This window comes from Rhinopithecus roxellana, chromosome 5 (assembly GCF_007565055.1).
Source record: "Rhinopithecus roxellana isolate Shanxi Qingling chromosome 5, ASM756505v1, whole genome shotgun sequence".
Lineage (NCBI taxonomy): Eukaryota > Metazoa > Chordata > Mammalia > Primates > Cercopithecidae > Rhinopithecus > Rhinopithecus roxellana.
Window position 1 is genome coordinate 88,598,398 of NC_044553.1, and position 15,543 is coordinate 88,613,940.

The 15,543-nt window shown below is 44.1% G+C and overlaps 1 protein-coding gene across 1 annotated transcript in view; it reads right to left on the reverse strand.

Moving 5' to 3' along the window:
* Positions 1-15,543, reverse strand: part of MTHFD1 (methylenetetrahydrofolate dehydrogenase, cyclohydrolase and formyltetrahydrofolate synthetase 1) — a 75,865-nt gene that overhangs the window by 14,568 nt on the left and 45,754 nt on the right. Inside the window, exons 14-22 of the mRNA XM_010383693.2 lie at positions 14,252-14,359; positions 14,030-14,104; positions 9,945-10,047; positions 6,422-6,498; positions 5,350-5,490; positions 4,157-4,225; positions 3,752-3,863; positions 3,516-3,655; positions 592-633 (exon numbers count right to left, since the gene is read on the reverse strand). Coding sequence (XP_010381995.2) covers positions 592-633; positions 3,516-3,655; positions 3,752-3,863; positions 4,157-4,225; positions 5,350-5,490; positions 6,422-6,498; positions 9,945-10,047; positions 14,030-14,104; positions 14,252-14,359 — 867 coding nt within the window. The remainder of the gene's footprint in view (positions 1-591; positions 634-3,515; positions 3,656-3,751; positions 3,864-4,156; positions 4,226-5,349; positions 5,491-6,421; positions 6,499-9,944; positions 10,048-14,029; positions 14,105-14,251; positions 14,360-15,543) is intronic.

Genomic DNA, 15,543 nt, shown 5'->3' on the forward strand with positions numbered 1-15,543 from the left:
TATCTTGGCCCTTTAATATCGATTTAAATCTGGAGAGGAGAAGCCATTTCAAAAAAGGTCTCTACTTGTTTCTGATCTGAACGGCATTTGGAACTTACCCAGCCAATGCAGGGAAGACAATGGAAGGGAACTGCTATTACTCTAGGACAGGGTTTCTCAGCCTCACACTCCTGACATTTGAGCTGGATAATGTTGTAGGGGGCTATCCTGTGCATTAAAGGATGTTTAGCCAGCATCTCTGTTTCTACCCACTAGATCCTAGTAGCACTCCTCACCTCCAGTTGTAATAATAAAAAAAGTCTCTAGACATTGCCAAATGTCCCCGGGGTCAAAATCAGCTGTTGAGCAGCAACCACTGGTCTAGGACAGTGGCTTATTGATACCCTATGTAGGACAATTCTGTTTTGTGAGGCGCATCTTCCCTATCTACTCATTTAATGTAACTACTCAGCACACTGCAGGCCTTTTGGCACCCTGCACCCTGGGTCACAGCAATAACCCATTCATTTCCACACGGGCCAGGTGGAGAAATGCTGCTGATTCAAGGTGTGGTGCTTTCTAGGACACGTGATGAGAAATAACTGAGGTTACCTCCTCTATGTAAGCCTTGGGAAGAGGCAGTCCAGCAGTGACCTGAAAGGAAAAGAAACAAGGGTCAGAGGCATTTCCTATTTAAATCTTCTAGCTTAAAACGGTGCTTGTCATGTGTTAAAGGCAAGAGGCTGCAATGCTTGCAGACTGTACAGCAGTATAAGATTTCCTGCCCTAAGGACTTAGGGCATGTGACCAATCACACAGCACAGACAAAAACGACTGCTCTGAGCAGCGTGGAAGACCTCTATGACCTGAATTAAGGAGATAAGAAGGACCGGATCGCCGGGCGCGGTGGCTCAAGCCTGTAATCCCAGCACTTTGGGAGGCCGAGACGGGCGGATCATGAGGTCAGGAGATCGAGACCATCCTGGCTAACACGGTGAAACCCCGTCTCTACTAAAAAATACAAAAAACTAGCCGGGCAAGGTGGTGGCGCCTGTAGTCCCAGCTACTCGGGAGGCTGAGGCAGGAGAATGGCGGGAACCCGGGAGGCGGAGCTTGCAGTGAGCTGAGATCTGGCCACTGCACTCCAGCCTGGGTGACAGAGCAAGACTCCGTCTCAAAAAAAAAAAAAAAAAAAAAAAAAAAGAAGGACCGGATCAATAGTGGGAGAAGTGGAAAGGGGTGTACCCTAGGCAGATGCAGTGACTCATCGAGTGAAGGCCATAGCAGTGGAGTTGGGAATGAAGGGGAGCGTGGGGAAAGAGGAAGCGATCAGGCCTGCGGAAGTCACCCTGGGATGTCTGTCAATGGAGCCTGTGATGAGCCCTGCTGTGGTTTCATGAGCTGGTCCACAATGCCAACCCAGCATTGGTAGAGCTGAACCATGGTGCAGGGTCAATACAAACAAAAGGGAAAACAATACAGAAGGATTTTCTTTCTCTTTTATAGAATATATCTAAAGGATGGAGGTGTCTGGTGCCGCCCTCCGCCTCAACGCCCCCCAGCCCCCAGTCTTGATCTATGCCATGGCTCAGCCCTGTTGCATCCACAGAATTGAGCAAGTGGGTGAAGGTGTCCATTTCATGGGTCCCACCATGGGCAGTGGATAGTGATTAGGAAGCTCCGTCCTCTCCCATTGCAGTGAGACCATGGTGCTCCAACTCCACATGCCTCCATGTGGAGGCAGAGCAAGAAGCAAGGACCTTACATGTAGCTTCCCGTCAGCAAGGTAATGGGAGCAGGACGCCTACTCTCTTGACAGAGCCATATGTGCAAATGTTCCCCTCCATGCACAGCATTATAGGACATTATCCTGACTGTGAGGTCAGGAGGAAGCAAGGAAAGGAGGTGAGATGGTGTGAGGGTGAGTGAGAGGTGTAAGAGAGAGGAATGTTAGTTGTGACTGGGGAAAAAAAGGGAGTATATTCTGCGCTACTAGCAGAAAGGGGTGTGCTGGGTTGGGAGTGCCTTTGGTACTCAGGGATAATTAAGACTGGATGGGGTGCTGGGGTTGTTATGGCCGCATTCCCGGTGTGCTCTGGGGACCCAATCCTTTGAAGGGGTCCATGAGGTCAAAACTATTTCCATAAGATTCCGTAACATCTTATGGCCCTTTTATTCTCATTATCATCCTCTCATTGAGCATATAATGGACTTTTCCAAAGGTTATGAGACATGTGATATCACAACAGATTAAGTGCTATCTTCAATTAAGCCAGACCCAGAGAAGATCTGAAAAATGGACAATGCCTAAATTTTGTTGGGAAAAGATAGTGCATTTTCGGGCCGGGCGCGGTGGCTCAAGCCTGTAATCCCAGCACTTTGGGAGGCCGAGACGGGCGGATCATGAGGTCAGGAGATCGAGACCATCCTGGCTAACACGGTGAAACCCCGTCTCTACTAAAAAATACAAAAAACTAGCCGGGCGACGAGGCGGGCGCCTGTAGTCCCAGCTACTCGGGAGGCTGAGACAGGAGAATGGCATGAACCCGGGAGGCGGAGCTTGCAGTGAGCTGAGAGCCGGCCACTGCACTCCAGCCTGGGCGGCAGAGCAAGACTCCGTCTCAAAAAAAAAAAAAAAAAAAAGATAGTGCATTTTCATGTTTACAAAGTTATTTATGTTAACATGTAATTCAGTTTTAATTTCTAATGTGGTAAATATCAATAGCTATAACCCACATGAACAAAAGCTCCTTTAGGCCCTCAATAACTGTCAAGAGTGTAAAGAGGTTCTGAGGCCAAAACAGAGAACTGCTACATTAGAACAAACCCTGACCAAAAGAAATTTGATTTTTATCTTGTAGGTGAGGGAGGCCTTATTTCCTAAGTTACAATACAAGCTCCTGGTGGACAGGAATTTAATGGTTTTTCATGTAGGACCTAAAGAAAAGGTGTTAAAATACTAGGATAAAAAATTTCTAAGCAGTAAGAATTCAGAGAAATACAATATTCAGGCTGGAGGTGAGAATGAGTCAGTCTTCACCTGTTTCTCTGTTACCCAGGGCAGCCCTGGGCAGATCTACCATTCTCCTCTCCCCCGCTCCCTCCCTAGGGTGTGGAGGCCCTGTCTAGCATGAACTACTCAAGAAGGGGCTGACCTCTGTCTCAGCTAACTGGTTTGGTTGGCTGGTTGCCAGTGTCACTATACAGAGAGATGCAGATTTAAAAAGAACAGTCTGAACGTAAAACAGTTTTTTGTGGGGCTAGCCAAGCACATGGCCTTGGAGGGGTTTAGATGTTGTCAGATGTCCTCCGAAAGGTAGGCCAGGCAGCCAATTTTGGCCCTCTTAAAATGCTGAGCGTTGACGGTGCCTGTGAGTGATAAGGCAGCCAACACAAGGGCTGTCTGCCCGTCCTTTTTGCTGCCTATTAATCACGAGGATAAAAGCAGCTCAATGAAGAAACAGGCAGAAGTCATCCAACTTCCTTTCGGCCGTCAGCACACTGCTGATAATCAGACACTTCAACCCACTGCTCACCGTGGGGCCGCCCCCGTGCATCTTGAGAGCTCTGACAGTGGCAACAAGCACCACCACGTGAGGGCGGAGGCCGGAATACCGGCATTTGATGTTAAAAAACTTTTCCATTCCAATGTCTGCTCCAAATCCCGCTTCCGTCACTGTAAGGAAGAAAGCAACAGTAAAAATGCCATCCCAATTCCCCTGATGTTAAAAGAAATATACAGTCTATTCACTGGTTTTGCAAAAACACTAACCTACAAACCCTTCTGGTCCAACAAGCTTCAGTGCGATCTGGTCTGCAAGGATGGAGGAATTGCCGTGTGCGATGTTGGCAAACGGGCCAGCATGGACAAACACTGGAGTGCCCTGTGGAAACCAGGACACCATGAGCTGAGCTGCCAATCCTGCTTCAAAGTGGGATCACACACTCAAGAATACGGAATTGATTTAGAATCAGAAGGAAAAATACTTCCCAGAGGGAAAATACAAAGTCATCTCTTTTATTTTAGTAACCTCCCAGTCACAGGTGTGAGGAAGAATGAGAAGAAAGAGATGAGCAAGTGGAGAAGGTCTCGACTACCCAGGTTAAGTGTGCTTTATAACCACTCTGCTCTGACTATCCAAAACCAGTTCAAGAAGGCAGGAGTCACTCTGCTCACCTCCAATGTCTGCATGAGATTGGGCTTGATTGCATCCTTCATAAGCACTGTCAATGCACCACTCACCCCCTACGAAACAAATGTGTGCAGCATCAACTCCCACCAGCAAAAAAAACCCAACCTTCTGAAACCAACATTTGACATTCTAGGCTTACCCATGTTAGCCATCTTGGACCAATTGATACTTTCACCTGAATCAGACCATTCATGGTTTCTTTCTGGATATGCTAGGAAGTTGCCAATTATTTATTTATTTATTTATTTTGAGACAGAGTCTCGCTCTGTTGCCCAGGCTGGAGTGCAGTGGCGCAATCTCGACTCACTGCAAGCTCCACCTCCTGAGTTCATGCCATTCTCCTGCCTCAGTCTCTCAAGTAGCTGGGACTACAGGCACCCGCCACCACGCCCGGCTAATTTTTTTGTATTTTTAGTAGAGACAGGGAGGGTTTCACTGTGTTAGCCAGGATGGTCTCGATCTCCTGACCTTGTGATCCACCCACCTTGGCCTCCCAAAGTGCTGGGATTACAGGCATGAGCCACCGCGCCCAGCCAAAGTTGCCAGATAGAATAAAAATGACATTCACATGTAATTTCTGGAAAAACATGTGACTCTGGAAACAAGCATCTTTATCAAGCTCTGCTGCTGACTGATGTGAGAAATCCATTCTAGACTCGTTTAAAGCATAGCAATGCTTGTTCCTAGAGTACTCAGTTATTTGTAACTCTGGTATCTGGGCAGAAATTTCTATAAATACCAAACTCAATATGTGTCTTCCAAAGCTGAAACTGCAATATTACGCAAGAGTTCAATACCAACTTTTAACATCAGGTCACTCTATTAAGCCATCAAAGTGTAGCTGAACTAACTAGCAACAAAGATAAAGCAATGGTACTCTTGATGTTCTCTGCAAATTGAAGTCATACACCCACTTTTAGAGATGCCCACAGGATGAAGATGTTACTCAAATCACCTGGACTTGTGATCTATTACTAAAGCATACTACCTATTATTCACTCTGATGTACTTTTTAAACATTTCATAATTATCTTGCAATTAGCAAAATAGGATTGAATTGATGAGTTAACTGCAATGTCTTAAGTAAAGCATTAAATTTTGTTATTAATAACTGCTGAAAGATCCTAGGACAACAGACACAGATATGTCACCAAGCCTGGCATGCCTGGGTACCCACCAGATCTTCGGCACTGACGGGCTCCCCTTTCTTACTGGATGCCACCACCATTTTGCCCAGTCTCTCTCTCATGTCTTCTAGAGAAGTGGTGAGAGCCAGCACAGCCATAATTTCACTGGCCACAGAGATATCAAACTGGGCCTGTGGGCAGGGAAAAGAGGCACTAGCAAAAACCGTGTGTTAAACCAGAAGTGTGAATTGCAAGTGATCCTTTTTTACATCTGAGGCTTAAACAAATAGCTTAAAAGGATAGAATAACAGAATACTACCCAAAATATTTAATGAACATAATCCTCTAATAGCAAAAAATATTAATTAATTATTCCAAGACCCTGAGTTGTCAATTTTTTTTTTGTTTAGACAGAGTCTCATTCTGTCATCCAGGCTGGAGTGCAGTGGCACAATCTCGGCTCAATGCAACGTCCACCTCCCAGGTTCAGGCAATTCTCGCACCTCAGCCTCCCAAGTAGCTGGGATTACAGGCGCGTGCCACCATGCCCAGCTAATTTTTGCATTTTTTTAGTAGAGACGGGGTTTAGCTAGACTGATCTCAAACTCCTGACCTCAAGTGATACGCCCGCCTCGGCCTCCCAAAGTGCTGGGATTACAGGCGTGAGCCACCACACCCAGCCCTGAGTTGTCAATGTTTTAAAATAAATGTTATAGCAGGACCAAAAAGCTATGATTTTACCATGGCCGCTTATAATCATGCGCTTATTGTTTTCTTCATATACGAGGGAACAATATGGTACCTCTTAAACCAAGGAGATATACAGTGAAATGGCTACAAAAAAGAAGCAATTTTAATCAATTTCTATGCAAGGATATTCACTTGGGGCTCTCCACCTCCAGGAAAAAATGCTGGGGGAAAAACACACAGGTGACACATGGGATTTATTGCAAAAGCTGTCAGGAGTGCTCAATGCCACACACCTACTCACTTCCATTTTAAAAGGGAGAAGGCAGAACAACACCTGGCAGTATCAATCGTATGAGAGAGGATGGAGGAGGAGAGAAGCAGCAAGATCGAGTGCCTCTGAACTAATTTCCTTGGAAATGGACAAATTGTTACCGTCCGTGTGTGACCCTTCTCCGTTGGAGCCTGTCCAATCGTGATCTTCCTCAGGAATCTATCATTGGTATCCAACACTATAGCAGACAGGCAAAATATAGAATGATTTTGAATAAAGGGACCACAAAGTTAAAAGAAGCAGCAGAATTTTAAAGCAATAAGTCTAATTGCATGATTGTCTATCAATATTTGATTTCAAAATGGATGGCAAAGCTAGAACATGTGTTAAGAAATGATGTTCATATACCATAAATACACAGGAGTTATTTTTAAAGCAAAGGAATGTGGAGTGGCTTGGTTTTATTCCATCTAGAGAATTCAAACAGTTAACTAGAAATCTGGAATCTATTTTAAAGCATATTCTACTTATAAGAAAAACAGAGCAGTCTACATTTTTTCAAAAGACTGAGGTTTGCGTTGTTGTTCTGTGGGATGATGACTCATTGACTTTCCACCACCGTAAGAAACACAGGAGCCATCAAATCAGGGCAAGTGCAAATATCTTTTGAAACATGCTGGGTGCCAGTCCTGGTCTGGAAGTTTAGGAAACATAGCACACTTAGCAGAGATAATTTCTATTCTGATGACAGAATATCTATCCAATTGTATAACCATGAAAAACATGGCAAAGATCAAGCAACTAACCAACTAACGACCTCCCAGGACTAACTACTGTTAACATTTTAGTGTACCCTCAGTTCTGGTTTTTTGTATGTGTAGTGTAATAGGAAATATATTTGACCTTTGCCATGGGTTCCTGACACAAGGCTCATAGAGCTCTTGGAATTCCAAGGGTGATAGGAGTGTCTTATTCATTACAAACTCCTTTTGATCACACCTGAGTTTATGGTAATAAGTGACTTATGGTAGTTCTCCTAGACAGCCTCAAGAAAGGACTGGTCACCAAAAAGAACAAATGATTAGAGGACTGGAACTTTCAGTCCCACCCACCAACCTCTGGGTAAGGTATTAAGGGTGTATATTACTCTTGAACAGGCTGAGCGTGGTGGCTCACGCCTATAATCCCAGCACTTTGGGAGGCCAAGGTGGGCAGATCACCTGAGGTCAAGAGTTTGAGACCAGCCTGACCAACATGGAGAAACCCTGTCTCTACCAAAAATACAAAATTAGCCGGGCGTGGTGGCACATGCCTGTTAATCCCAGCTACTCAGGAGGTTGAGGCAGGAGAATCGATTGAACCTGGGAAGCAGAAGTTGCAGTGAGCTGAGATCACTCCATCGCACTCCAGCCTGGGCAACAAGAACGAAACTCTGTCTCAAAAAAAAAAAAAAAATCCTGAACAACATGATTTGATGAGCCTCTGGGCTGGTGAACACATCCAGGTGCTGGGAGAGGGATGCACCCTACGCTTCTCTTCCATCTGGTTGTTTCTGAGCTGTATCCTTTATAATAAACCATAAACACAAGTGAAATGCTTCTCTGAGTTCTGTGAACCATTCTAGGAAATGAACCTGAGCAGGGGGTTGTGTGGACCCTCCAGTTTATAACCAGTTGGTCAGAAGCACAGGTGACAACCTGGACTTGCGATTCGTGTCTGAAGTGGGGCAGTCTTGTAGGACTAAGCCCTTTACCTATAGGATCTGCTCCAGACAGTTAGTATCCGAATTGAGTTAAATCACAGGATACTCAGTCAATATCCACTGGAGAAGTAAAAGTTGAATTGTTGTGGAAGAGAAAAACTACCCATCTGGTGTCAGAAGTGAGGTACTGAGAGTACTATGAGTATGGAGAGGAAACAGGAGTTGCCATTTCAGTATCAAATGCCAAACAATATCAAAGAAACACAAAATGAAATTGATCCATATTCCTATTAATAACATCATTGTTGATGGCTGAATATGTTTTAGAATTTTAGAGTTTTTCATCTTAGAGATTGGTGAAGAAGTGTGAAGATGTGAGAAGCTCACAGAGTACAAATTTGCCTATATATTTTGTGGGTTTTTTTTCCTTTCAAGATGTTTTCTATTTCAAAATTAAAATAATTTCAAAGTAAAACACACACACACACACACACACACACACACACACACACAATGAACAAAAAAACCCAGTTCATACTCTAAATGAGTCAAGGAGGAGAAGCATTTTTAAGACACTTGATAATATGCCAAACTATTTTCCATAAAGACTATCATAATTTCATACCAAAAGCAGTGTCTTATATAGCAATCAGACACACACACACGCCCCACTCTTACTGTAATGTGGTGTTAGAGCCAACCCTTATTTTTCAAAAAAAAAAAGTATCAGGTTTCATGTAACTAATATTTCTGTAAAATATAGCCAGTCAATAGGTATGACTACCTCTAGTTTCTTAGAAAACATGAATGAGACACGGAGCAAAAGAAAAGTAAATCGGATACTAAATCTTCAAAATGGACTTTTAGCTTATTCCTTATAAAATATTATACCATTTGTCTAAAGCTATTGAAGCAAAGGCAGAGAAATTCCTGTGTGGTTTTAGACATTGAGAGTGTCATCTAAAAAATGCCATTAGCTAGCAACAGTTACTGAGTCAAGGAAAATCACAAAAACAGTCAATAAATTGGCCTTCAGCTGCATTCTGCATGAGTGGATGAAGATTCCTTCTCAATAGTGATACAGAATAGAAAGCTGCATTATTGATGCAAAGTAAAATCTAAGCCACACTAGTTGTGCATTGAGAAAAGTAATATATGGCAGTGAAGCCAGGCAACCTACTTACTAAATTGGTAAGTAATTAAACCTTGAAGGCTACCTAATATGTTATAAGAGAATTTAATAAAATGAGGTAAAAAAATGATTAGGTAGGCCGGGTGCAGTGGCTCATGCCTATAATCCCAGCACTTTGGGAGACCAAGGCGGGCAGATCATGAGGTCAGGAGATTGAGACCATCCTGGCTAACACAGTGAAACCCCGTTCCTACTAAAAATACAAAAAATTAGCCGGGTGAGGTGGCGGGCGCCTGTAGTCCCAGCTACTTGGGAGGCTGAGGCAAGAGAATGGTGTGAACTTGGGAGGCGGAGTTTGCAGTGAGCCGAGATTGTGCCCAGCTTGGGCGACAGAGGGAGACTCTGTCCCAAAAAAAAAAAAAAAAAAAAAAATTTTGGTAAGCTAGAGAACTACAGAAAAAATCAAGTCATTTATGCCACACAAGAGTTCTAAGAATAAAGGTCACACATGATTCAAGAAGTGATTAAACATAATTTCTCTACTTCATGACACCAAAACTTTTTGCATCAAATTAAATTTGTAAAATGTTATTTTTGGTTTAACTACCCTAATCACTGAATAGCCAGCAAAATGTTCGACCAATCCAACGAACAGAGATTTGATGACAGCTAATAAGGAGAGATACTGAGAGGTGGCAAGAAAAAGAAATAATGTCACCATCTTAGTCATGCCTTAGCCGGTAAAATACCAACACGGAAGCTTCTGAGCCTCACTTTTAACAACTCTTCCGGAGGGTGTGAGGTGTGCAATATAATCAAAACAAACGGGATTTGTATACTGCTCTGGTACCTCTTTGCCAAGTTATGGTTTCTGGATCAATGTCCAATCTTGCAAATCTGTTTATCTCTTCATCTGTCAGTGTGGTAGGGTCAGTCTTTTCAATGCCTAGTCTCTGAAAGGGTAGGAAAATGAAAACATAAAATAAGACAAATAGAAGCACAATAAATGTAAAACCAAAATTTGATCCCTAGCTCTAAATGGGATCCCCTCTAGGAAATGCAAACCATCTTGAATTCAGAAGGAAAACCTGTGAAAGCTGGGGGTTATTTCCCACTGTCAACCTAAAAAAAGACATTACAAACAATTATCTCCAAGTAGGTTGAGTTTATTTAGGAATGAGGCCGGGCGTGGTGGCTCAAGCCTGTAATCCCAGCACTTTGGGAGGCCGAGACGGGCGGATCACGAGGTCAGGAGATCGAGACCATCCTGGCTAATACGGTGAAACCCCATCTCTACTAAAAAATACAAAAAAAAAAAAAAAAACTAGCCGGGCGACGAGGCGGGCGTCTGTAGTCCCAGCTACTCGGGAGGCTGAGGCAGGAGAATGGCGTAAACCCGGGAGGCGGAGCTTGCAGTGAGCTGAGATCCGGCCACTGCACTCCAGCCCGGGCGATAGAGCGAGACTCCGTCTCAAAAAAAAAAAAAAGGAATGAGAGATGAAGATTATAACTTGGGATGCCACAAATATGCCTAGTGAGGGAAGGGAAGCTTTTACTAGCAATGAAGGAGAGCTTTGGCTGGGTGTGGTGGTTCACGCCTGTAATCCCAGCACTTTGGGAGGCCGAGACGGGCAGATCACCTGAGGTCAGGAGTTCGAGATCAGCCTGGCCAACATGGTGAAACCCTGTCTCTACTAAAAAATACACAAATTAGCTGGGCATGGTGGTGGGTGACTGTAATCCCAGCTACTTGGGAGACTGAGGCAGGAGAACTGCTTGAACCCAGGAGGTAGAGGTTGCAGTGAGCCGAGATTATGCCACTGCACTCCAGCCTGGGTGAGACTCCATCTCAAAAAAAAAAAAAAAAAAAAAGAGAGAGAGAGAGAGAGCTTCACGTAGTCTGCTTAGAAACAGAGTTCAGGTCGAGGCTACAGTGAGCCATGATTGTGCCACTGCACTATAGCCTGGGTGAAAGAGCAAGACCCTGTCTCAAATAAAAAATAAAATAAAATAAAAGATACAGAATTCATCACTCCCAGAAGCTCAAAGCAGAGTTCAATTCATTGGTGCAGCTGCCGTTACCGGGAAAGCGTCCTTTCAAGAGCATCTTATCTGAATTACTCCCATCCTAAAGAATGTCTAGTGGTAAGTCTTGTCATGGAAACATAAGTATACATTTGAAACATGCAAGCTGTGCAAAGCAGGAGATGTGTGAAGGATGTGAAGGGATTTCTTGTGGGGTTTTATTAAGTCATTGGAAACAATTTTGCTCTTTCTTTTTGAGACGAGGTCTCATTCTGTCACTTAGGCTAGATTATAGTGACCCAATCATAGCTCACTGCAACCTTGAACTTTTGGGTTCAAGGGATGCTCCTGCCTTAGCCTCCCGAGTAGCTGGGTGTAACTACAGGTGCATGCCATCACACCTGGCTCATTTAAAAAAATTTTTGTAGAGACGAGGTTTTGCTTCATTGCTCAGGCTGGTCTCGAACTCCTGGGCTCAAGTCATCCTCCTGCCTTGGCCTCCCAAAGTGCTGGGATTACAGGCCTTGCAAACAGTTCTTATCACAGACATGTAAGTGTGAGCCTCCACTTCTTCGTGTCTTCCCAGCCCTGTTTTTTCTGGGTCTGACAAAAGTGATTTTATCCCAATATCTGCAAATTCACATTACTCACACACGTACAAAGGTATTATTAACATGTTTGTCCCTATAACTGAGCAGCAGATTTCCCTAAGCCTAGACCTAAATAATCATAGTATCATAGTGACCAAGAAGTGTTGTAAAACACAAGTCCAATTTTTTTTTTTTTTTTGAGACAGAGTCTAGCTCTGTCACCCAGGCTGGAGTGCAGTGGGGCATCCTCAGCTCACTGCAACTTCCGCCTCCAGGGTTCAAGCGATTCTCCTGCATCAGTCTCTTGAATAGCTGGGACTACAGGCATGTAGCTGCACGCCCAGCTAATTTTGTATTTTTAGTAGAGACGGGGTTTCACCATGTTGGTCAAGATGGTCTCAAACTCCTGACCTCAGGTGATCCGCTTGCCTCGGCTGCCCAAAGTGCTGGGATTACAGGTGTGAGCCACCATGCCCAGCCTTCTCATCTCTTAAAAAAAAAAAAAAAAGAAAAGAAAAGAAAAAAGCTGGGCTCAGTGGTTCATCCATGTAATCCCAGCACTTTGGTATGTCAAGGTGGGCAGATCGCTTGAGCCCAGGAGCTTGAGACCAGCCTGGGCAACACGGCAAAACCCGGTCTCTACACAATATATAAAAATCTGGGCACGGTGGTACCTGGCTGTAGTCTCAGCTACCTAGTTGGCTGAGGTGGGAGAATCACTTGAGTCCTGGAGGTCGAGGCTGTAGTGAGATGTGATTGCACCACTGCAATCCAGCCTGGGTGACAGAGTAAAACCTTGCTCATGCCTGTAATCCCAGCACTATGGGAGGCCAAGGCAGATGGATCACCTGAGGTCAGGAGTTTGAGCCAGCCTGGCCAACATGGTGAAACCCTGTCTCTACTAAACATACCAAAATTAGCTGGACATGGTAGGCAGGTACCTGTAACCCCAGCTATTCAGGAGGCTGAGGCAGGAGAACTGCTTGAACCTGGGAGGTGGAGGTTGCAGTGAGCTGAGATCACGCCATTGCACTCCAGCCTGGGAGACGGAGTGAGACTCTGTCTTAAACGAACAAACAAACAAAACCAATACATTTTTGAAAAATTAAAAAACAGAAAACAAAAACAAAAAATCCCTTGTGGCCAAACGTGGTGGCTCACGCCAGTAATCCCAATACTTTGGGAGGCTGAGGCAGGACCATCGCTTGAAACCAGGAGTTTGAGACCAGCCTGGGCAACACGGTGAGACAAGGTCTCTACAAAACATAAAGTGAAAAATCAGCCAGGTGTGGTGGTGTGTGCGCCTCTAGTCCCAGGTGCTCAGGACGCTAAGGTGAGAGGATTGCTTGAACCTGGAAGGTGGAAGCTTTAGTGAGCTGTGATTGTGCCTCTGCACTCCAGCCTGGGTACAGAGAGAGACCCTGTCTCAAAAAAGAAAACAAAAAACAAAACAAAACACCTCTCTTTTGCTATTCCTTTACGGTCATACCCTCGCTTCATCCACACCATTAGCATCTATTGATCTGTTCCCTAGCACTATAATTTTCTCTTATTGAGAATATCATACAAATGGAGTCATGCAATATGCAAGCTTTTGAGACTGGCTTCTTTTGCCCAGCATAAATTCACCCAAGTTGTTGTTTGTATCAATAGCTCATTTATTTTTATTGTATGGATATACCAGTTTGTTTATTTATTCATCCACTGAAAGACATTTAGATTAGTCCCAGTTTTGGGAAATTATTAATAGAGCTGCTAAAAACATGAATGTACAGATTTTTATGTGAACAGAGATTTATTTTGGGTGAGATTTCTGGGTCAGGTGGTATGGTGTATGCTTACTAACTGTATATTTGTTACAGAAATTCAAATAACATATAGATATAACCACGCTTCTAACTGTTTAACACAGACCCTTATCTATTCAGGGGAAGGCAAGTATTATTTTACAGACGAGTAAACAGAGAAGTCATTTAACAAATTTGCTTAAGGTCCCAATGATGCAAACTCCAAAGGCTGCTACGCTGCCACAATGGCATCCTGACTCTTGTTCCTGTTATAAAGGAAGTGTCGTTTTTTTCTTAGCTGAGGGCAGGTTGTCAGTGTTCTATTTATTCCACACTAGCCACTTCTAATCTATAGATAAATGAGAAATAACCTCTACCATCAATCTTTGCTCTGTATATCATGACTTTAAGACTGTGATTACTGATGTAACTTCATCTAAAATAGGCTACTCCAAGAAGACTTTTATGTCCTAATCAATGATCAGATTCTAGATTCCACACAATATAAAAAATGTGGAAGAAAAAAAGCTTACCTTTAACCTTCGGATTTGGATATCAGAGAACTTTCTCACTCCATTTACTGATGGCACCAAACGATTAAAGAGAGCCTTAAAGAAAAGAAAGGGGCTTTAAAATGAGAGGAACCCCATTGCCTTGCTACCTGCATCCTCAGCACCCAAGAGACCAACACTAATTCAGATGGTTCAATACTTTCAAAAGTGTTCAGTGGGATTCATGGGGCTTTGGCATCCTACCTTGTCTGTCTGGGTCAGTTCATGAAATATCCGAGCATCAATGGCCGCAGCAACGAGGTTATTAGCTGCAGTGATGGCATGGATGTCACCTGTGAGATGGAGATTAAACTACAAAAGAACAGAAGCCACATTAGTCTCCCAGCTGCTCTGTATCTTTCCAACTTTCATTCTATTGCAAAGCTCAATCCCTATTTTAAAGCCAATGGAATACTGAAGGCAGCCCAGCTAGTGGACAAACACCCAATACAGGGAGTTCTTGAAAACATAAATGACTGGCTGGGCATGGTGGCTCACAACTATAATACTAGCACTTTGGGAGGCTGAGGTGGGCAGATCACTTGAGGCCAGAAGTTCAAGACTACCCTGGGCAACATGGTGAAACCCCACTTCTACTAAAAACACAAAAATTAGCCAAGTGTGGTGGCGCACACCTGTAATCCCAGTTACCTGGATGGCTGAGACAGGAGAACCTGGGAGGCGGAGGTTGCAGTGACCCAAGATCACACCACTGCACTCCAGCCTGGGCCACAGAGGGAGACTTTGTCTCAAAAAAAAAAAGAAAACATAAATGACCAATTATCTGTCTGCAGAAGAATCGCCTCCCAAATACAGAACTTGCAGCTTTTTCAAAATGAGATGTCCAGAGACCACAAATACCACACCATTGGGATCAACAGCAACACTGGGTTACGGAGGACACACCTTGAAACAGCGAGGAGAAGTGCACGGGAGCAGCACCAACTCTATGTCTATGCACTGTTCCTATTTCTGCTGTTACATAAATGAATTCTGAATTCACTGTTGGTGCTTCCCAATACCATGCTTCATTTGGTGATTTGCTTATAATGATCATTCCCACTGAAAGCCAAAGTTTGAAACCAAGCTGTATCACAAGTCTACAAATTAAGTTGTTTTCCCCCTAGGTGTTGCTTCTGCTGGGAAACAAGTCATTTGTCCACTAAGAGCTCTACAAAAAAGGCTAATTTCCAGAAAGAAAAAGCTATAATGAAGAATCTAGGCTGGGCGCGGTGGCTCACGCCTGTAATCCCAGCACTTTGGGAGGCTGAGGCGGGCGGATCACGAGGTCAGGAGTTCAAGATTAGCGTGGCCAACACGGTGAAACTCCGTCTCTATTAAAAATACAAAATTAGCTGGGCGTGGTGGTGTGCCTGTAATCCCAGCTACTCCGGAGGCTGACGCAGGAGAATTGCTTGAACCTGGGAGGCAGAGGTTGCAGTGAGCCGAGATCGTGCCATTGCACTCCAGCTCTGGGCAACAGAGCAAGACTCCGT